General features: G+C 47.8%; 1 protein-coding gene and 1 long non-coding RNA gene across 13 annotated transcripts in view; one reads left to right on the forward strand and one right to left on the reverse strand.

The window, feature by feature from the left end:
- Nucleotides 1–23,371, reverse strand: part of MYOCD (myocardin) — a 99,684-nt gene that overhangs the window by 27,433 nt on the left and 48,880 nt on the right. Inside the window, exon 1 of one of the 12 annotated variants that reach the window (XM_010721192.3) lies at nucleotides 7,492–7,808. The exons of 7 other annotated variants lie outside the window; for them this stretch is intronic. In XM_010721192.3, coding sequence (XP_010719494.1) covers nucleotides 7,492–7,546 — 55 coding nt within the window. In that variant the 5' untranslated portion in view covers nucleotides 7,547–7,808. Of the gene's footprint in view, nucleotides 1–4,238; nucleotides 4,261–6,714; nucleotides 7,159–7,491; nucleotides 7,809–23,371 lie in introns of those variants that run through there. 4 more of the 12 variants (XM_010721191.3, XM_010721196.3, XM_019621581.2 and 1 more) reach the window with 4 other exon arrangements.
- On the forward strand, nucleotides 7,971–16,611 carry LOC116216173. Its single transcript, XR_795589.3, has 3 exons — nucleotides 7,971–8,223; nucleotides 11,621–11,772; nucleotides 12,365–16,611. It is a non-coding gene; the product is annotated as an uncharacterized LOC116216173 (long non-coding RNA).

Below are 23,371 nucleotides of genomic sequence, written 5' to 3' on the forward strand. Positions count from 1 at the left end.
AGATCAGTGACATCTCTGCATGAGCCTAGTACTGTTCAAAGCATCTTTTTGGATAGATGGGAATGAACCACTGATTGAGGTCACTAAGTGGCTTAGAGGCATGACCTCAGCTGTAGAGCATTGAGGAGGCATTTAATGAAGAAGAGATTCCCTGAAGTATTGCTCAGTATTTACTGCATGCAAATACTGCTCAGCACAGTGCAGCCCGCCTTGCGCAAGGCTATGGACCTCTTTGTGGCCCAGGCCTGCAAAAGTTAGATCATCCATTGCTTAGGGAACCCCACTGGTGCTTTAAGATAATAGTCTACACCTTTGTTTTTGTAAAACTGTTGCCAAGAAGATTGACACACGTTTATCCATCTCCTCTCCTATAAGGCAAAACATGAAACTCCCATCTTTCCCGTCAGAAACTCAGTACAGCTTGCAGATGGGCACCAACAATCACAATATAACTGCATGTTTATCTCCTGCCTACCGGCTTAGCATCAGAGAGAAGCCTTAGCTGCCCTGAGAGAGTTAGTATTGGAAGGGGAAGAGAGGAAAGAACAGGTTTTTTTGTCCTCATGAGCAACCTGCAGAGTTCTGCCAACAGCTCGTGTTTACAACACGGCTTCCCTGGGCTGTGGGATGGAGCTGAATAGCAATCCCCTCCAGAGCAGTTCCCAAACTACAAGGCTCCCTGAAATGCCATTGCATGTCACTTTTCCACATCACTTTTCCATGTCCCCTATACAAACCGTGTCTCACAATCACAGCAAGTGTTTAGTGAAGGCCTCACAGGAGATGACTGCCTGCCAAATTCCAGCTTTTTAGGACACCAAAGATGGACTCTCGCTGTGAGGGAGAAGTGTAGCCTTTAATACCTGTTAAAGGCTGCACATACACAGTTCTCCTTATGCCAGGGTGAAGCTGGTGGTTAGAAGATGCTGGCAAACCTTGCTGCTGGGGAAGTCTGAACCCTCCCACTGCCCCACGGTACACACCCAGCCAGTGCTGGTGCCTTGCTGCAGCCATGCTCAGCGCTGAACTTACAGAGTTGCTGGCCCATTCTTAAATCACAGGCAAAGTAGGAAAAGTTCATCCAGCTTTGTCTATTCAGGGCAAGCTAACAGATAATGTGAAGATGAGCATGTACAAATGCCAACCATTTCCAGCCCAGGTTCAATGAATGAAGTAGTCATTTCATACACTGAATGTTAATTCAGATATGGATCTCCTTAGTAGGATATACACCTTGACTCTAAGATGATGACATCTTAAGATATCATCTCCAAATCCTGATCCAAATCATCTGAAGAAGCATAGTCATAGCCAGTGTCAGGGTAGTAACACTGAACACCTCTGCGGGAAGAGGAAAAGCAGCCACTACCTCCAGCAGCCTCCAATTGAGAACTGTAGCTTGTGGTTTTAGCCTTGCATATTTCTCTTGCGATTAACAATGCTTAAAAGCCAGACTGGAAGAGCCTCTGGAACCATCCTACCAATCTCCCCTTAGCTGCTTCATCAAGAGGATGTGAAATTCACTGAAGCTGTGTTTGACCCCAGCCACATTCCAGTGCTCTTCCTTTGCTATGTCTGGAGGCATGAGCTCTGAGTGCAGCCTGTGACTCACTTTGAGGTTGCTGTCACCTTCCAGATAAGGGAATGATTTTTTACTCTGAACATTCATATTTTTCAAGATTGCTTTCAGCAATCCTGCTTGCTCCTATGGCACCCCATGATGAGAAATCCCCCTATACAATGCAAGGCAGGTCAGAACTAAAGCAGTTCTTTTACACAATCCTTTTGTGTTAGAAATATCCTTCTCTTCTGTACTAGATCAAAGTCCCACTTAGTGACACAGCTTCTAGAAGCATTCTCTGCAGAGGGCTTATGTCATTGGTGCTGAGAAGCTCTCTAGGCATCAGTCATGGCTGGCTCTGCTGACCCCACTTTGATCACTGCCTGTGACTTGCTAGCAATAGTCACCCTCCTCCCCAGGAGGCGACCTCGGAGTTTTAGGAAGCAAAAAGAACAGCTTGGACCTTGCCTGAACTGCAGATGCACTGTAAAAGCCCTGTTCAAACCACCCTTCCCAGGAGCAGGCAGAGCTGGCCTAAGCCTGCAGCTGTTGGGGCCTTCCTGCCCATAGCTCAGTGACTCCTGCATGCCTTGGCACAGGATTCATCTGATTGCACAGCTGTGAAGGTTAATGTATGTTAGCTCAGCAGCCAGTCAGGATGGAACGAACCAGGGACCTCATCACCTGCATCAGAACATCCCTCATGCAAAAGCATGCAGAGCACCCTGGCAGGAGGCACATGGAGGCCTCTGTAGTGGGCTCATGGCTCACAGAGAGGAAGACACGGCTGGCTATTGTTAAATCACAGCCAGCAGTAGGCAAGGAGTCCAGAGGTCCCTTCCTACCAACACTTTTGCGGCTGTCAGAGCTGGTTCCCTGGAAATCCTGAGGCTGCACAAGGCTTGCTTGGGGCTCAGGTCAGCCTCACAGCTGCCCAGATGGGGCTGCAGAGCTGCCACTTCATCTTGATGTCTGTCTATGCACCTGGCTCCACCTCTGGCAGACCCTCCCAGCTCCTGCACAAGCCATAAGCTGGCTTCCTGACTGGGCTGCACCAGCACCTTAGCTCTCTTTAGAAGCTGCATTCACAACCAGTGCAATTGCTGTGCTCTCACCCTCCTTTGACACAGTGTTGCTAGCAAAGGGGACAGCTGGGCAGTTGCCTGCTGCTTCCTGCATCACCTGGGGCTGCTGGGCCAGTTCAGCTCATCTGCATGGCTGAGACATGAACTAGTAGTTTGACCAGCAGCTGAAGCTGGCAGATACCAATAAAAGCAAGAACAAAGACATGTCACCTCTGCTGACCAACCCAGCAGCTCGTTCCTGTCCTTCCTGACCCCTGGCTGGGATTTTAGGAGCATGAGTGCAGCTGAGTGGAGTGCAGGACGAGGACTGCTCTGCGGGGACACCAGGGAGGTGGCAGTGGGCTGGGAATGGGCTGATGGGGAGGAGACACTCCTGTTTTCAGCAGCAGCAGCAGCAGCTTAGCTGCATGTCAAACAACAGCTGAGCAAACATGAAACACCAGGCCCTGCCATGCTGGCTGTACACAGATGAATGTGGAGTCACCAGCACTCTCAGCTGGGTAATCAGCCAGGGCCTGGGCTGACACCACAAGCAGAGTAAAAAAGTGATCCTTCAGAGCAGCTTAGGGCCTGCTGCCCTGAGTTTCTCCATGGATCTTGGACTCCCTGCTCCACTGGTAGCCAGGACTCAGTGTTAATTTTTTCTTCTGTAGCATCACATCTCCAGGCCTCTGACACAACCTGTGTGAGATCCATGTATGCAGAGAAGTTGGCAGACACAGCCCTGGTGAAGAGGCAGGACAGCAGCTGTGGTCAGTCACTCCCACCCAGGAGCTGCCTTGCAGCCAGCTTTGCCTCTACATGTGATGCTCAGTGCTTTGGGAGTGGATGTGTTTCCTCAAGTTTCTGTACTACCTGGGAGGCCAAACATCACCACAATAAAATCTCAGCTATATCAATGAGAACAGCATCTCAAAACCCATATCCAGGCCCACAAGTGCCTTGGAAGAGTCTAAAGACCACATCTGGGTGACAAGGAGCACAGACCCACTACTGTCAGGAGTCACCAGAAAGGTACAGGTGACCACTAAAGAACAACCAGCTGTGAGGGCTGTGTTCATCACAACACACGACCCAACCCCTGCCTGCTCCTGAGAACATGCTGTCACCAGTCTTCCTTGGAACAATCCTTTCAGCCTCCCGGTGAGCAGCCTTTTTATCCCCCTCCTCAAGCACAGTGAGGTATGGCTCAATCTCTGCTGTAACACATCCCTAACTGACAGAGAAACAGATGTTTGACAGCTAAAACACCAAGGTACAAGATGCTGGAACGATAATGGAAAGCCAAAACTCTCATATATCAAGTCATTGTTATACAAAAACTTTATGAAATCACAAAACTGTTATCAGTTACAGATAGGCCATGGTCTGAACATAGGCACTGCTTGTGACCTGAACAAATGCCTGATTGGAAAGGAAATATGTGCACACACATTTTCTTTGAAAAATGAAGATTCCATCCCCATGTCCAGTCTACCATCCTACCAAGACCTTCTGTCTTCTGCCATTAACAACCTGCAGATTTCAGTCCAAATCTCTCTCTTCACCACTGGCAGACAAAATAATTTCATCTCCCATCTTGACAAACTTACCTCAAACCTGGTGTGTAAGCTCTAATTCTTTCGTCTACACAGGTAAGCAAGTCTTCTTTGAACATTCACATCCGTGTGTCCACAACCAGGCATGGATATTGACCCCTTGTCACGCCACATGGAGACATGTTTACAATGTTAAACTTCCACTTTTCACCAATTATCTGGACTGCCACTGTTGTTATACAGATGTTGGCCATCTAAACTCTCTTTCCTTATCACTGGACAGCAAAGGTCAGAGGTAAGGTTAATTCTGCACTTGCCAGTTTTGTTTGCTCTGTCTGATGATGACACTTCTCTGCAGCTGGAGCACAATTGGTTTGTATTCAAAGCAGAAGATCACATAAATAATTGTCTGTGGGAAGAGTTAAATACGTTTCTGGAACAGCCCTTCAATGTTCTGGTTGATTTAATGCAATCGCATTGACAACTGGAGCACATGTGATAGCATGGCAGGCTTGAAGAATCATAATTCCAGCAAAATTTGTCAGGATGACCTCAGATCAGTATATTTATCTTTGGCAAAAATAGACAAAATAAACACGCACACAAATCCTGGAGGAAGGGGAGAGCAAACCTGAGGGCCTGCCACATGTGGGTGGTTGGATCTGACTGCTCTGGAGCAGCTCCTGGTGCTCTGCACGGCGGGAGCTGCATCTCTTCGCATAGCACAGCTATGCTGGTCCTTCTCTACAGACCACTGGGAAGACAAGAGCAAGAGGAAACACTGTGGGAGTGAAGGAGGATTATGGGGCACTGTGTGGAAAAGCCACCAACTCCAGCAGCCCGGCCTTCCCTGAGCAAACTCTTCTGTGCTGCTCTTGCTGCCGGGTGGAAGCAAGACACCCACAAAGCACTCCAGGAAGGACACCCACATGCCACCATCTTCTCACTGCCACCTCCATGCCCAGCTATCTGCCTGCTGTGTGCCACAGATATCAAGGAGATTCTGGGATGAAGAAACAGCAAGTATGTCATGTATTTTTTGCACTCTTTAGCACACAAATGACTCTTTCTGCTGTTCAGTGTATGCAAACCAGAGTTGCATCACAACAAAAATGCAGTTATTAAGATTTACCCCAGCCCTTAATGACATTAGCCTGGGATCCTTCAAGAGAGATTCTGACTTATCATGAGTCACAGAGCACAACTAATCTTGCCAATGCCCGGGGGGCTAGCAGAGCCTCACACCTGCCTGTGCAAGACCACTGCCAAAGCAAGGATGCATCACGGAGCTCTGCATCCCCCTGGCTGGTTCCTCACTTCCTGCTGTCACTGCTGGGGTACGCAGCTACCAAGGCTGCACATGGAGCAGGGGCAGCAGAGAAAAATGTCTCTGAGAGACTTTTCATGTAAAAAAGATTTCACTGCTTCAACCACGTTATGCTAGCTTTTTTTCCACTGTCCTCCATGTTACTGAAATCCAAAGAAGGCGGCAGCATTACTGATCTATTGGTACTCCTGTGGCCGCGCAGTGGAAACAGCAAAGGGCAGTTGTGCACTGGGGATCTTGGCAAGCCTGACTTGACCATAACAAATAGGCAGAGAAATCTCGTCGAATGGGAATCCTGTCTTTCACCAGGCAATAGTGAGGAGTGGCAGCTGTGGGAATCAGTCATGCACCAAAGAATGCCCCACAAATTGACTGCCCCAGAAATGCTGGAAGGCACAAGAATTTATGGGCGCAGTGACCCACAAAGTTTACTTTTACTGAAGAATCATTTGAAAAGTATGTTTAAAGATCCCACTGTTGGTTCCATAATAAAGCCAGCGTACAAATAAAGCAGAAATGAGCCTCAAAAACAATACTGGTTCATTTGCAAAGAATGCAGGGACACACATTGCAGCCCATCCTGCTTGCTTCAGAAAGGTGGCAGTGTTGCTTTGTAGTTGCTGGAGGAATTGTTACAGACAGATTTTTTTTTCAAATGAACAGCAACGCACCATAATATACCAACAAAATCTAAGGAATGACTTAATCTAATGAAATGTAAGATCAGAGTGATATGGAAACCACACCAAAGCCCTGGACCCAAGTTTTGTATAATTCAGCCAAACTCAGACACTTGTGTTTGCACACACACTCTTAGGTTTTCAACCAACTGCCAACTTTGCATTTGCTGAGAAAACAAAGTTTAAGTTGACCACCCAGCTATCTAAGAGATCCTGATAACACCACTCATGTCTACCATCAGTGTCATAAATCTCCAATCTCATTATCTGCAATGCACAAGGAGACACACACACACACACACATGACAGGCTGACATGCCAGACCATCTGCCAACGTGACTGCCCCGTCCTGTCCCACAGCATCGCCAGGGGCACATGCAGCTGGTTTGTCTCAACACCCCACTGATAACTTCACAGGGAGGACTTCACCCCTGTGACCGAAGCAAGCTCCGTCAATATTACAGTATGTTATATTCGTTAACAAACATTACGAGATACCCGCTCGGAAGCATAGCATACTTACTATAAATATAGCCAGCGAATAAAGGCATGAATATCCAGCAGAGGGTCTGATTTAGAAGGGACCGTCCCATAGTTCACCTTCACTCACCTTCACTCGTGCTGAGCGTCCTCTGAGCAGCCCCTTAGCGGAGCACCCCCTGCCCTACGCGACTGAGACATGTTTTACTCGCAAACCCTCTGAGAGCGGCGATCAATTGTGTGGCTCTGGTTTTATTTCTCTGATGATGTCACTTTAAATACTTTTCATGTTCCATTTGTTATTTTTACTTCTAAAAATGACGCATTTCTTCAAATTCATTTTTCTCCAATTAGTCACAACTTTAATGGAACAAAGTCAGCTGCCTGCATGTCAGAGTGAGCGCCGGGCCCGTCCCCACCGCCGCGACCACCACAGCCCCTGGAGCACCTGGGACGGACAGACAGCGCTTGGTATGCTGCTTTTCACAGATGCCCTTCTGGCTTCCTGCCCAAATCCTTTAAAATAGGGTCAGGACAGGGGACCCAGGAAGTGCAATTTTGCCAAAATTAACCACAGGCATAAATCGAAGACAATGAAAAACCAGAAGAATAAAAAAAAAAAGAAAGAAAGAAGCAGAGAGAAGGGAAGATGAATTTCTCCACTTGCAGAATAGCCTCTGTAAGAGCAAAGTTGTGACAGCTCTATGACCCCCTGAATATTTTGCTCGCATGCTGCTTCCAAACATTTAATGCAAAACAGTCTGTGGCTGCGGCTTGCCAGAGAGAGAAGTTTTAAGAGAAATCTGGAGGTTTCCCCTACCTGATCTGAACTTGCTCCGAATCAGCAAGGAGTGCTCAGACCCCAGGAGTGTCATGGTGTCTCGGGGACCGGATCCAGACGCCCCTCACTTAAACCATTAACTTCCTCCAAAGAGAAAAGCTGGCCACGGCTAGTGCTCAGGATTCATCCAGCTCTCCCGGACCCTCTGGGTGCTTTTACAGCTGGCTGGTAAGAAGCAGCAAGTGGCTTTGAAAGATTTGGTCCCATCCAGCACTGACCCTTCACAGAAACCAACTGCTCCCCCTGTGCTGTGTTGAATTAATTAACTTTTCGCTAGCAGGAGCCTCCTCCCGCGCGGAGTTTACTACCAGCAGCTGGGTGTCCTGGCTGATGTCATCGTCTAGCGGGGAGCAGCGACTATCGGAAAGGGTCTTAGCAAAGACAGAAGTTTGATATCTGATACTAATTACTACCGGCCGGTACGCAGCCAATCAGGGCTCTCCCTGTCTCGGGGACTTTCGGAGCTGCTTGGAAATATCAACAGAGCGAAGGCTTAACTCTTTGCAGTGTGGTGCGGGACGGGCCCCGGACCTCTATGCACTGTGTGGGCTGTGGGTTCCCCTGTGCCCAAGGAAGGGCTGGCAGCAGGGCAGGGCAGCTGGGCACGGCTTCACGAATGGCAGTGCCCACTCCATCAGAGAGAAGGGGAATGTGGCCACAGAGCAACGGAGGTGCCGCTGTGCTTCGCTGTCTCTCATCCGGCTCCTGCAGGTGAGCTGCGTACCCTCAGCTGCACAACCCCCCCGGGGACCCAGGGGCTGCATGGAGAAGCTGAAAGCATTTCAGCTGCATTTCCCTCCTGCAGTACAGGCATGGCCAGAGCTGCACTGCTCTGTGCCCACCCTTGTCAGCACATGGCTGTGCCCATAGTATTGCCTTCTTGAGATGTTTGCATGCTCTATGGCTCAGGCAGCACATGCTGCAGGTGCATAGGACAAGTCCTCTTGTTCTCCTACCTGTGGGCACTCAGAATAATGCCAAAGAAAAGAGGCAGGGTTTGAATCATGACCCAGGTTTCCCATGCTACAGATGAGCAGTGTGACCCTGAGGAGGCTGGGCTCAGCCACCAGCTGCAGTGCAGGAAGCATCTCCACCTACCAAACATTCTCTCACAGAACAGAACCTTTCAGTAGACATGCTGAGTAAAGTGGCGCAGATCCTTTGAGGTTCCCCTTCTCAAACCCACGTCTGGTTCACTTCAGGTAAACCTAAGAGAGGGAACTGATAGCACATTTTCCCTTGTAACAGAAGTTTTAAAAGCTGAGGACACACGGGATTCACCTAGGCAGGAAGCTATCCTTCTAGAGCATAAACTCCCTCTTGAAAACTTCTTCAGATGTGGTGGATGTTTATCTTTTTCTTTCTTTCTTGTTTTTTCTCCTTCTCTTTCTCCCTTCCTTCCATGGTTACTGTTCTACAGTTTCTGTTAGTCCAGTTACACATTTTGGTTTGGTGATACAAATTTCAAGGCTTGCAGACTCCTAGGCTTATGTTGCCAAAGATCCTTGGTACCTCATAGCCCCAGCAGCCCTGCTTACATCCACACAGCACTGGCGACTGGCCATCATGTATTCCATGTTCTGAGCTGATTCCTGAAATGAGCTGGACCTGTGGCTTCCTTGCCATAGTACCTCTGATATTCCTTAATGTCTGACAGGATTAAAATCACTGAAACAAATTCATGTCCAAGCACAGATCTGAGTCAGGAAACAGAGCCCTACTCTAGTGTCCAGCAATCTGGCCAGGAGTTTATTTCTTACTAACCTTGCCTAATGCTTAGTTCACTACTTGAAATGTCTCGTCTAATGGAGATTTCCTGATGAGTAGTGCTTCATCATGAAGCAAATGACACCATTTAACAGAACCACACCATGAACAGCCCAAGGACAAGACAGGGCTTATCAACACCCATAGCCTCAAGCTACAATTTCTTGCAGTTTTCCACACTGCAAATTCCTGTAGGATTTACTCTCCCTGCCATTTCTTGAAAACCCCACTCAGGTACCTACACTCCCTCTGGTGCCTGCAGGTCCCTCATGATTCTCCATTCTTCATTAGCTGGACTCACACACATATTAAAGATGAAGAACTTCTATTTTCCAGCATGGACTCATAAAATTGGGTAGAGAGATGATACTGTAACTTTTCAGAGCAGTCTGGAGGTGCATATGCATTAAGTAGTGGATAAAACAGAACCAATCTGAGTATTCAGTTTTTTACTTTCAGGAAACTTTTCACATGGTCCCTTGTGTGAGTGTCAGAATTGTTACAAGGCAGAGAGCAAGTATTGTAATGAGTGACAATCTAGAATACTCAAGAAAAGCAAGTAGAAAAGTTGGGCAATGATCAAGAGGGAAAAAGAGCGAACAGTATGTTCATTAATGTTTTAGCTAGTAAACTGTTCAGTCAAATCCCAGAAGGCTCAAGAGATTTGGGTGTTACCTGGACCAACTGGAGAGCGTGAGAGATAGAAAATAAATAATCCTTTACTTTCAGATCTGAACGGAGGGTAAAACCTCAAAACTTCCCAAGTACGGAAGCCTGAGAGATGGAGTCATGCAAAAACCACAGGTTCCTTGAGCCTGGGTCACCCCAAATGTGTGCAGTGGCTAAGTATATACGGTGCTATCCATACCATCTGGGATAAAGCTTTTTAATTAGATATACAGAGATTGTTCAACTGGATTAATTCTCACAATTGCTCATCAGAAATATGAAAGCCAGCCCTGGAGGCTAGTAGCTGTGCTTGATTCCTGCTGCTGTGGCTCTTTTCCCTCCTCTGGGGCATTACAAGCTCATGAAGGAAAGGACAAGACTGTTGCAGTTTACATTAGTTCTTTTTTTCCTCCCTTTTTGAAAACTGTATATATATTAGCTAAAGCCTGCTGGCCTATCATTGTCCTTTCCTCAAATTCCCAGATCCCAAGATTCTTTGTGGGGGCACTCTGACACTAAAAACGAAAAGGACAAAAGCACAAAGACTGAAGTATCTAATGAAGGTGCTTCATCTGGTGCATATGATTTCACCTGGAAAGTCACAATCTGGTTAAACCATAGTTTCTTCCAGATAACCTTGGTGTCTGGTGATGCTCTCTGTACAGATACCCGACCGGGTGGTGTTGGAGCCATCCGGTGGAGTCCCCTCTGTGCTCTCTGAGAAGGGCATTGAAGTGTGCTCACTTTGGCAGCTATTGGACATGGGGACAACATTTCTCAAGTCTGAAGTAACTCCATTCTCTCTTTCCTGACCAGAAACTGCCAATGCAGGCCTCAGGAATGTGGGGATGCACAAAGAGGTCGATCCTTTTTCCCACTGTATGAATTATTTGCATTTATTGACGTCGAATTTCATCTGGTGTTATCTTTCATGCATTCAGCATGAAGAGAGTCTTCCACAAGTCTTTGGAGGAAGATTTACTTCTGACTGCTTTAGTCATTTTTGAATCATCAGCCTTCTTCCATGGTGCTTCTGCTGAGGAGTCCCCCCTCAATACACATTTTTTGTCACTCCACAGTCACCACACTCTGGTGTGAAAAATGACCATTTACTCCCATCTTTAAGAAGTCATTCGAACCTGGAAGGCTCTTCCACTTCCTGCAAACAGAAATGGAGCTAGAGGTGTCTGAGGAGAGATCTCATTGGTTGACTCATGAAGTCCCTTCTGATGCTACTTCAACAGCTCCTTAGACATAGTGCTAGGAAAGTCAGTCATACCGGAGATGTCACCCCTGCCCGCTGTCCTTCCTCATTTCTTCTACTGATGCTTGCAATGGCTGTTCCTCTCTCTCTGGAATGCTTTAAATAGTCTGCCATTTGTTTATCCCAAATGAGAGCAGAGCTGTGCCCTTGCCCAGCGAGATAAACAAGATAGGTAAGATGCACACATGCTTAGGGATAAGCAAGGCACTTCATGCACTCCACCAGACATGGCTCTGAACTACCTACAGCCCACGGACAGCTGTCCATCTGGCATCCTCTCAGAGAATTAGCTGAAGCCCAGTGTGCTCTCCTCCCATCCCTGCCCCACCACTCCGCCCCTGGGGAGCAGCTCAGTAAGACTTGTCTCCAAACCTCACAAACCCTCTGGTCACTGTCCGCATTTCTCAGGATATTTCTCAGTGCAACCTGCAGAAGAGGACCTGTCTCCACAGCTGACTCAGCTGCTGAATTCATAGTCCAGAGATGGTGTTCCCCTGCACTGGTCATTAGGGGAGAGACAGCCTGTCTGCATGTATCCCTGACAACCTCAAGAAACAGAGGTAAGCTGTCCCCAGTAAATCTCAGACCGGAGACGAGGAGGGTGCACAGAAACTGAGATCAGACACAGATACTGAGCCATTTGCCCAGAAGTTATCTGCCTTTGATAGCATAGGAACAGAGCATATACCCTTCCACACGTGTTCACGTGTTTCCAGAGCTCATGCTGCCCAATCCTCTGTGTATGTGAGCCCATTTGCCATCAGGCACTGTGCTGCCCCATGGCACTGCTTGGCTCTGAGCACAACAGGCACGGCCACTGCTGCCACTTCACTTTGGGAGATGAAATAAGCCTGTAGCTATACAAAGTTCAGCATTGCTCCCCATTCTCCTGTTTCCAGCACTTCCATAGGCACCTTGGCTATAATGAAGTCTTACTGACTTCAGTAAGTGAAGGAGTGAGCCTTAAATACCAGAATAAATTACTCATGGTAGGGAATTCCTTTGAACTGAGAAGTCACACCCCAGAGCCACAAGGATATCAGCTCTGTGTTGCTCACCAGATACCAGGAAGCAGTCCCTTCTAATCTCCCAGCACACCCTATTGTTTATGGTACTGATTTATTTTAAAGCAGATTGTTTGTTTGTATGTAGATTTGCATCTGTGGGAAAAAGACTGAAAGGAGCTGATGTTTCTGCATGATCCCCCGGGGGACTCAGAGGATCAGTGTGTGACACAGTGCCTGTGCCATGGGCAACACGAGTCCAGCAGGTCTGAGAGCCGCAGAGCAGCAGCCGTAGCAGTGATATCTCCCAGATCCCAGCCTGGGCTGCGGTGGCAGGTGAGTCTGGGCTCTGCCTCCTGCCATCTCACCTTTGTGCAGGGGATCCATTCTGCCTGGTGCACTGGACAGGAGAGCCAGCCAGCCGGCCAGCCCAGTGCCCAAGAAGCAGCCTGCAGCCTGCACCACCTGCACCCTGCCGTTTTGCTTGTGTAATCCAGCTACTGTGGGTGTTGATGTCACTTGGTGGTGGTGTCAGCAGCTCCTGAATTCAGGAAGCCAGACTCACCACAGGGCTTAGAGTTGGATGTAATGCCAAGTAAAAGGGTCCTGTAGACATTTTACAACTGTCCATGTAGGTGATTTTTTCCCAGAGCTGATGCCCTGCCATGTCTCTGCACATCATTCTCTCCAGGAGCATGAGCATGGTTTGTCTTTCACTTCTCTCTAATGCCCTACAGCTCCATGGGGAGACTGAGGGGGCAGGTCATCCTGTTAACGGGTCCCAGTGATGGAAACCCTGACCAATGCAGCCAACTGAAGTTAGGGCAGATCGGAACCTCCTCCTCTGCGACTGCCCCAGCAGAGTTCCAGCTGTGCTCCTAGACGTGACCTTATGGAACCTGCAAACAAATGACTGTCTACTGCACGCCTGAGAGTAACAGAAGGAGTTCTGCAGGTCTCATATGGCAATAGAATATTCCTGTCCATGATCTGGGACAGACAGTTCTTTTCTGAGTGTGAGCTAGCAAAGCAGCAGTGTCTCTGTCACTGTGAAGCAGAGGTGGCCTCTGGGGAATAACTCAGAATGATCCTAGCTTGGTCTTAGCTGAGGGCTTGGCCCAGAGCTTAGGATTTTTTCAGATGGGAGCTGTGAGCATGGATGGTCCCAGTCCCACGCAGCCCACTCCTTCCCTTCTGCCTGCCTTAAATCGGCTGATCTGCCATTGCTAGTCATTGTGGCTGGTCTTTCACCTCTCTGTGTCCTCAGAGAGTCCGAGGGCAAGAATTCAGAGTGGAGATGTCATGAGCTCTTCCCAGTTCTGACAGCTTGAATTCAAGCTGTGAACTATTTATCACAATGCTACAAACATCCAAGCAAGGTCTCTTAATTTATGAAGGTCCGGTAGATGTTTTGCAATTGACAACACGAACACAAAAATACTTCTGCACTTTACTAACGCTACTATGAAGCTGTCTGATGTTTTCATCATAATATTTACTTCTTTGCAAATGCTCTAAATTCTCCAATCCCAATTCAAAACAGAAAGATCAGAGAATGAAAATAGGGACATGACATAGCTGTTTAAAGATTATGTAAAATGTTTTCCACTAGCGTAAATATTTGATTGTAAAACTCTGCCTGTTGTGCTTTCAGAGCAGGGTGTGCAGTGAGTGCAGGGAGTGGTTCTGTCCCACATCTCGGGGCCACGGTGGGACAGAGGTGGTGGGGAGCAAAAGGCCCAAAGCCCAGTTTGCCCAGGGAGTTGACCAGACAGGTGGCACTGGGACGGGATCATGCTGTTGTGAGCTGTGAACATGCTGTCAGGTTGAGCAGTGCATCGCTGGAGCTCAAGGTGCAGGGGGGTGCTTGGCGCAGCTGCCTCAAGCTCTGGAGGCTTGCTGGCTAGGTGGAAATGGGGTGGGAGCAAAGCAATGGCAAAGGCAATGTCAGCTCTGGAGCTCCGAGCTGACTGCCTCTGCTGACCTCCAAGTGCTGAGTGGCTGCAGAGTGATGCTGGGCAGCACATGGGTGTCTGCAGGGGCTGCACAAGCCCTGTTAGCCCATGGGATAGGCTCTGTGGCCGGGTGTAGCAGAAACCATCTGACTTTAGACCTAAGGAAAAGGTCCAGCAGAGTGGCCCAGTGCTGTTCCCTCTGCACTGGGACTCTGAGCAAGTCACAGTCTCTTTTTTGTTTCCTTATCTCTAAACAGTGGATAATGAGGCTAACTCCTCCACAAAGCACTTGGAAATCTCCCACCAGAAGGGTAAGATAAAGGCTGTATTGTTATAAGTCCCGAAGCAGCTCTAAATCTTGAGGTTTCACTACAAAGCAGCCTGCCCAGCCCTACCTCTGCTGCAGCGATGCAGGGCAGTGACAGCGAATTGAGCATTTCCATCTACATCCCCTCCTCCTGCCCACCAAGCTCTGCGGTCCAGCCCTAAGTGAGAAGTGTGCTTTGAGGCAGGGACTGTGTCAGGCTCTGCCCAGCGGTGCAAAGCTGGGTCCGGGGTAGTAGTGAGCAGAGCTAAAGCCCCTGATATACATCGGATGGGTTGGGAGCATTATGTATTTCTGGAATGCCTTCTGGTCTTTATTAAAATGAAACCACAGCCAGCCCAAGAGAGCTCATCGCCCAGGCACGGGGCCAAGTATAAGTTACTTCTACAAATATTTATTTAACCATATCAATGACAAACTCTTTTGTATAAATGTTTTTATTTAATCATAATTTACCAATTATTTTAAATCAATTGTTTGCCTGGTTTCTAAACACTAATCAAGAGGCTTGCATTAGCATTACTCAGGCGGATTAGATGCATTATTTCTCTGAAGCTTGTGCCATTGCTTGCCTGCCTTGGCCAAGGAAGAGGGTGCAGATGGATCCCAAATTTCACTTTGATTGTCAGATTCCTGGAGGACCCCATTGGCAGCACTGCCAGCTGTCCCCACCCAGGTGACCTCTGGGCTCAGAGGCATTTCTCAGCCACAGGGGCTCATGGATGTTGATCCCACCTGAGCTGCTCAGGATGAGATTCCTTTGGCTTCCCCGGGGCCTTGCTCTCGCAGAGCTGCCAGCCCTGTCACAGATGCCGCCAGCTCCTTGTTCTGCTGCTGCTCACCTCTCATGCCTAAGCCTGGACCTGTCACACTGTAGAAGTTTCTCAGTGCCCCTTCAGCCCAGGGTCTCTGGCAAGAATTTATGAGCGTGCACGAGGCTGTTCAGGGCAGAACAGGAGCCCATGGATGCACGTGTTTGCCTGTGGTGTCCAGCCTCACTCCCAGCCCTCTGGGCTCCCTCACCATCTAAAGAACATCCCAGAAGGTCCTGTCTTCTTTTACCCCAGCTCTCTTACATAAGTCCTGTCCACTCCTCTGTGCTCAGGTGATGCCTACAAACAGAGAATCTGTGACTTCTGCAGGGCCCTGCCTCCTCCAGAGCCCTTTGAGATGTGGCGAGGCACAGTGTGAGCACAGCAGAGCCGCTGGGCACCAGGTGCTGCTGTGCTCCATGCAGAGAACTGTGTCCCTTGCAGCGGCCAGACCGGCATTGCTGAGCAGCCCGTGATGAGAGCAGGGCGCTGCGAGCTGCTCCTCTTGTTTATTTACAGGATTTCAGGCTGCTACTGTCTTGCACCTTGGCTCGCCTGCTGCAAGCACAGGCTCTGCAGGGAGCTCTGTGCACAAGCAGGCGGCTGCTCAGTGTCTGCTGCTGGGACAGGGCTGGCCTCAGGGGAGTTTCCCACCTCCCCCCCAAAAAACTCCTCCCCATTTGATCCTCCACCTGGAAGACACCTCAGGGTCTCTTTGACATGAGATTTCAAAAAAATTTCTTCCAAGATAATCAAACCCAAATAAACACAAACTGGGGCAGGCTTGAGGTAATCCTTAGATTTACCGACTGCTTTAAAGATTATGAAAATAGAAAGCAATGCTAGGTAGACCCTTTGAAGACTTAAGTATGGTGCTTTTTTTCTTCTGGGTGATGAGGAATAGATCCACTGCTTGATACACAGCAGCACAGCACTTCAGAACACTTAGCTGCATGGCCTTGCAGCCATATCACTGCAGTAAGAAAGCACGAAAATGATGGTAACAGGGAGCTTCCTACTGTTGACACATAAACAAAGGGAAAGTTATTTGGACAGGGCTCTGAAATACTGTGTAAACACAGACCTAATGCAATAACGCAGATGCAGAGCGAACCCTTGGAAAGAAAATAATTACTTACATGATGCTAAAAAGCATTTTCATGCCTCTTTTGAGGGAAAATGAACCATGAGGAGGTCTGTGTCCTTGTTTTTAACAATATCCTATTTTCTACAAATCTGCTTTTAGAAATGAATGTTTTCACTTCTTCCTTGAAAGTTCTGTAGGCAGTTTTGGAGCTTCCCATCTCCAAATAGGAAGGAAGAGGCTCTGTGAGAAGTCTACAGCTGACCTGTGCTAGTTGTGAGAAACCTTCTGTCCTCAAGCTGGTGGGAGGGGGCTGCACAGGGATGAGGAAGGGCTCTGGGCATCACTGTATGTAGCAGCTGCTCTCCTCAAAGTATGAGGTCTGCTGTTTTGTGAGATCCATACTCATCCTTCCCAATGTGTCTGTCTCCAAATTAGGTCCAGAGTTCAGCTTTTCTTTTGTACAGGCAGGGACAAAAGCAGGTGCTGGCGGAGGGCCATTCCCTTTGCTTATCTAGCACCTTGAACTCAGACTGGGGCAACTGGTCTTTGGAGGAAACATTCTCTTTCCATCAAGCAGAGAGGAAGCCTAGATGACAGCTAAAACTAGATCCTAACTTTCAGATAATGGACGTGAGAGAAGAATCCCATCAGAAGTGGCCAAGACTAATGGACAGAGAGGAAGGTTGATCACCATACAGTGTGGGAAGAGGAGTGTAGAAAGAGTTATAAAGACCAAAGACTCCTGGTGAAACGAGGGCAGTACTGTGGTATAGTGCTAAAGGAGCAGGTATGAAGTTGTGGAAATTGAATTCAAGCAGTATTGGGTAGTGCTGTTAAAAAGCAAGTAAGGAAAAAGACAGGAAAACCTGGTAGTTTTATGTTATAACCAACATAAGCAGCTGGGATGAACAGTGGAGCAAGCCTTGTTTTGCCCTCTCCTCACCTTTCCTTCAGCCTTCTAAAATCCACTCCAGCTGGCCATGTAGCTATATTAAAAGAGCTGTGGTGTTTACGAACAAAGCATGAAGTTTGTCAGTCTTAAGACTTGACAGAACTAAGAGGTGGAGCTACTGCCAACTTGTACTCCATTCACTGGGACAACCTGTCATCATCTTCCTATGGCCGTGTGAGGTATTCCTGGTATTGCTTCAGCCTGATCTTGTCACGGCCAGATGGAAGTGTTTAATGTTTACCGTACAGTTACAGCCTAAATTCTGTGAAGTTGTCTGCTAGTGGCAGAGTCCTTCTGTGGCCCAACACTGTCATGGAATCACAGACTCACAGAACAGTTTGGGTTGGAAGGGACCTTAAAGCCCATCCAGCCACCACCCTGCTGTGGGCTGGTGACCTCCCACCAGGTCAGGCTGCCCAGGGCCCCATCCAGCCTTGGGCACCTCCACGCATGGGGCACCCACATCTCCCTGGGCAATCTGTTCCAGTGAGAACAAAATTGACAGTTTTTATACGGCAGTGGGAAAGTTTTAGTGGATATAAACTTGGTGAGGAGATATAAACTTGCTGGAGATAAACTTGGTAATTGAAAACAGGCCAGTATGTCTTCAACCAAAGTGGCTAACTGTGTCGTGAATGTCTTTCTTGTCCTATGCACTCTCATGGGCCCAGCAGACGTTCATCAGCCTGGCAAGTATTCCAGATGTCAGTGGGATGGTGAGGCTGTGATGAACTGTAACCTGACTTCAGCCACTAGAAAATTCACCTGGAGTGTCTTGTACTAAGTGCTGCCATTAAGCCTAATAAATCCCGATCTCCCTGACAAAGGTCTCAGGTGATGTCTTGAGGTCTTTATGTGAGGTAATACTAACTATGTGTGTTGAGGCTGTTCACATCCAAGGTATGACAAGTCTTTGTGCAGTGCAACAGGTAGGATCAGAGAGCTCCTACAGGAAAACATCACAGATTGTAAGACAAGACATTTTCTCCTGACTAAACGCCCAAGAAAATAATGTGAAGGTCAAGAAAGACAATGAGGTCCTTGGTACACCATAACATCTACATCGGTTTGGTGCTGATGGGAGCAGGATCAGATGGGCCAAAGCGATAACTGTTTGAAGCCACACTTAGAAAATGAAACTGCCTGACAAGGGTCTGCAGGTAGGACAGGCTCATGAAAGATGAAATGGAAGATGTCTCCATAGTCTCATGTACTTATTCATATTGGTGAGATGTCCGGACTAGAAGTCCTTGGAGGTTTCTTCCAACAATGAAGATTCTATGATTCTAGGATTCAGTTCAGAGAATATGATAGAAAAGTAGATGTGCCATGGGACATTTATTATGACTTGTTCTGTTTGAAGAGCAACCTCATGTCACACAGCCTCAGACCTCTGATCCCCAGCTGGTCATCCAGGCACATCTGGAAATGTTAAATGTACCAGGGAGCAAGGAAGGATCCCTGGGTTCTGTATTAATTTCAGGCTACTTATGTAAGTTACTTTTTTTATCTTCTCTAACTATTTATAGTTTGTTTGTATGTTTAAGACCTAGATGTATCCCACTCTGTTTCAATAAACCTGAAATATCTTTGTTGACAAAAAGAAATATTGTCTGCTGTTAATGAAAATAAAGTAATGAGTATATTGAGTTACTTCTATCATTAATATTTTAGTAATTACCTTCAGGGCTTATGTTGACTCAAATATACTAAATCTTAGTTTTTGCTTCTTTTTTTTTTCTTAAAAAAACAACAAATTTAAGAATTAGTTGCTTTAGTTTGAAGGGCATCAACTCTATGAAAATTAGCAATAAGACAGACAAAATAGATTTTCCTTCCAAAACATCTAATATTGTCACTAACACTCATCACCAGGCAAATCAATGCAAATACAAAATGCCTCAAATGCCTGCCATCACCATGTGCTGGTGACAGCCTCATCTGAAGAACATGCAGTGGGACAAACCCAATGCCTCTGGCTAGCCTTTCTTTGTCACTGCTGTCTAATATACAGTTTCAAAAAAGTGTCAGTCTCTGAGTCCTGAGTACTGTGTTTGTCTGGAAACAGCACTTTCTATTTGCTTCTGAGAAAATACATGCTGGGAACTTTCTTCTAGAAAGCAGAACAGTGATGTAGGATGGGAGCTGACTGGCTGCTCAGAGCCTCGTGCAGTTCCACCTGAGCTTCAGGGGTCACCAAACAGGCAATGTGCCACCGACTTGGTGACAGCAGGCCCAGACCCAACAGCTGATAATCTACAAGAAACACTGAGAGTAATATAAATGCCTCCTTCCTACTCTCTTTTAATAAAAGCATTTCTGAACGCGCCCATTTCCTACTAGGGAAGAGGAGAGAGTGGACATCCAAAAGCCCATTCCCTGGTTCGGCACAGCAGTGCAGAACCAGCAGCAGGGGAAGCTCAGCCCTGCTCCCAGTGAACATCGGCTCTGCCCCTTCAGCATCCCCTAAATGTTCTGAAAGTGGAAGGTAGCAAGTTAGTGAAACTTCCTTTACTCTGAGATTTCAATGTTAATGTCTGTTTGATAGCTAAATGAATAACAAATGTGCATTACAGCAAAGCGGCCCAGCCCGGCAGCGGGAACAGGACCGGTGCAGGAATATTTTTCTAAAGATCCCTTCTGGAATGTTATTTTGAACTCTTCAAAACGGCAAAGGTTTTTAGACATTGTGTGTTTTGTTAAGTGTCCTCTGGGAAAGCTGGGTTTAAAATTAGTCAAACTCTTTCACTTTTTTAAACCCTTCCCTAAAATAGTTGATATAAAATTTGGTGGGAATTCTGTTGAGAGCTTAAATTGGCTGAAACAGACAATCTAATGGAAATGACATTTGGGAAAAAATGTGAAAAACCTGGGTTCCTTTCTGGCTTCCAATGACATAATCAGAGCACAGCAGGATCGCCTGCTGCTCCAAGAGCTGCCCTGACCCGGGCCCTGGTCACCAGTTTCCCTCGTATTGGAGGAGGAGGGAAACAGCTGGGAGAGAGCTAAAGGAGGGACATGGCTGCTCTGCTGTGGCACTGCCCGTCCTCTGCTGTGCTGCTGTGGGCTGATATTTGTCACCCTTAAAGTGGATAATATGACAAGGAGGCCAGCACATGCTCAAGCCTCCATCCGTCAGCGTGCAGCACAGCTGTTTCTGTTCAGATGGGACTTGGGGTTGGTTTCACACTTGGGAAAAAAGAGGCAGATGGATGGTTTGAGCCTGAAAGGAAATAAGGGAAATGTTTCCTTATCTCATTCCGAGTGGTGTTGTGTGAACGCTGCGTGGACATGGTGGAGAGGTTTGCATGGGGGAACCTGGCTCATCTTGCAGGCAGACGCATCGCCTCTGGTGACAAACATCTCTGGGATTGCTCACAGTCCCAAGGGGCCCAAGTTGGGGTGAGACCATCCCCCTGCCATAGGCTGAGATGGGGGGAATGTCTCCTCTGACTGCTCTCCTCAGCACGGGTCCAGATGTGCTGATGGTGGGCAGTGCTGTGAATGGCCCCCGCTCTGTGCTGTGGGCTGTGCAGGGAGGGCCTGGTTTGTGCTGCTATGTGCAGACAGTCCTGTTGTGCTCTGTGGGGTGTGAGGAAGGTTTGCGCTCCTCAGTCAGCTCCTCCTGTGAGCTATGGGTGTTCGAACTTGCCCTAGAAATATGTCTGGGGCCTTCCCCGTGCCGGTAGCTTATTTACTCAAGCCATTTTGTCACTCACAGAGATAAAGCCTCCTTCCCACACCTTAGGTTCCTCTCAGAGCAGCTGGGAGATAAAGGCAGAGGGAGGCTGGCTCCTGCCTGCTGAACCTTGGAGGGTTTCATGGAAAGGCCTCTCTGGGAAGGCACCTCTGCTATCGCCCTGACAGGTGTCAGCAGCGCTTTTAGCAGCCAGCCGCAGACAGATTAGCCAAATGTGTCTCCTGCCCAGAGTGCTTTGGCTCTTTAGGCATTGTTTTAAACACACAGAATGGGAAAGGATTTTGAGCTGAGATAGGAGGCTTTATTCAGGAATGGTTTGACCTAAGGACCTCGCTATCGCCAGGCCCAGCATCCACCCCAGATGGGGTCCTGTGTGAGAGCGGCCTTGGTGATAACTGAGAGGGGCTGTTCCTCTATCACAGACCCTGGTTTAACGCCTGGTGTGCAAGGAATAAAAGCATCCTCAGCTTTCTGCTCCTTGATCCCTGATGTGTGCCTGAGGCGGCAGCTTGGGAAAGTGGCGATTCCTTTGGAGAAGTAAAGCACCACAGTGTGGATGAACTGATGCACTTGCGTATCTGAAATGACACCTGACCTGGGGGTATCTATGTGCACATCTCTGGAAGCCACAGCCTCCAGAGAAACTGCCGCTTCCGCCACACAGACACAGACACAAAAGTCAGCCCTTCCCCGAAACCTCCTGCAAGTGTGGGAACAGCACAGTTTGGGGGATGTGGGAAGAAATGGAGAGAGGACCTAGTGTATACAGAGCTGGTTCTCCTGGTGGTGCAGACAGCTGCTGTGAGGAAAGGAAAAACTTCTTAAGGGGAGATCGAGAAGGAGCCAAGAACATAACAAGCTGATTACAGGTGGTGTAGGGCCACCTGTCTCTGGGGGTGGTAGGTGCAAGTCAAGAAGTCAAAGAAGCAAGTTTAGGGGTAGTGATCGGCACTGATGCTCAGGGAGCCTGACTTTGTCACCCAGCAGCCCAGGGAAGTTCCGCTCCAGCAAGTCACTGCTTAGCCCACATTCCCCCCCCCCCAGACAGGGTTTACTTAGATGATAAATTCCTCTGGATAAGGGGTGTCCCTTGTCGTGGGGCTGTACAGCTCACATCTAATGCCTTGTGTTTTTGTCACTTCATTGTAGATGGTGTTTTTTTCAGGAATTTGCACCTTGGTGCCCAGCCAGTCAGATTGCTTGAAGCACCCTGCAGCTCTCTGCAGGGTCTTGCCTACTAGCCATGCCCAATCTATGGTCATGGTACACAGTCAGGCACAGGAGAGACACGTATTCTGGGCGGGATGTACGTAGCCATGGTATGCATCCATTGTGGGGCCCATTCTAGTAGCACTAAAAATTGACATTCCTCACAGTGCCCACTTTTTTATGCCAAGCTAAACTTTCCTGTCCTTTTCAAAGATATTTATAGATGGGAATCTTGACAAGAATGAATTTCTGTTTTGGAAGGAATAGTTTTACTTATTACTAGCTCTGATTTGTGTGTGTGTGTGTGTGTGCGTGCGCGTGCTCAAAGGCACAAGTAATTGACAAAGAAGTCCCTTAAAGAGTGTGATAAGTGAATCCCTGGAGTATGGATCAGGAAAAGTGAGATAGTTTTTTAAACTGGATGATAAATACTTGACACACTGAAACATGGTCTCTCTGTTGTGAATGGTGCACGAGGCGAAGGAGCAGAGGCTGGTGCTGCAGGGGAAGCTGGCAGGGTCTCATCGCTGCGCTGCACTGCTGTATGTTGTGAGCAGACACACAAGCAAAACCTTGCTTCCACTCTGCAGGCTGCTCAGGCCTCACTGCAACAGTATGTGCTCAATCTCTGCAATTCCAGTGTTTTTCAGAAAGGAATTGTTTTTTTTCTGGAGGAAAATTATGGGCTAAAAGGATTATATAAAACTGTCCTCAATTAGATTGAGGAGCAAGCACATTTGAGCTCCAATGGGAGGACAGTCTGGCTGCATGGACAAGCTATTGCAGCTTGGAAAGAGCAGTATTTCTGTGCAGACTTACAGGAGGGTTTTCACCATTACCATAGTAAGAAGAACAAACATTAGAGATGATGGGAAAACCCGTATGTGTATACTTGGCAGCATCAAATTCTGGCAGTACAAGATGGCAAGCATGTCCACCACTCCTCCCCTCCCTGGCTGCCCACCTCATTCCCACCTCCGTGTCTTACATAGCCAACACTGTTCACTGTCCTTTAAGATCCAGAAGACAGCTGTGTCCTTCTACATCTCAGTGCCTACAGATTCCCATTCTATGCATGCTATGGTTGGAATATTCTCTCAGGAGATGGAGGTTGT

The sequence above is a fragment of the Meleagris gallopavo genome, chromosome 20, assembly GCF_000146605.3.
Source record: "Meleagris gallopavo isolate NT-WF06-2002-E0010 breed Aviagen turkey brand Nicholas breeding stock chromosome 20, Turkey_5.1, whole genome shotgun sequence".
NCBI classification, from domain to species: Eukaryota; Metazoa; Chordata; class Aves; order Galliformes; family Phasianidae; genus Meleagris; species Meleagris gallopavo.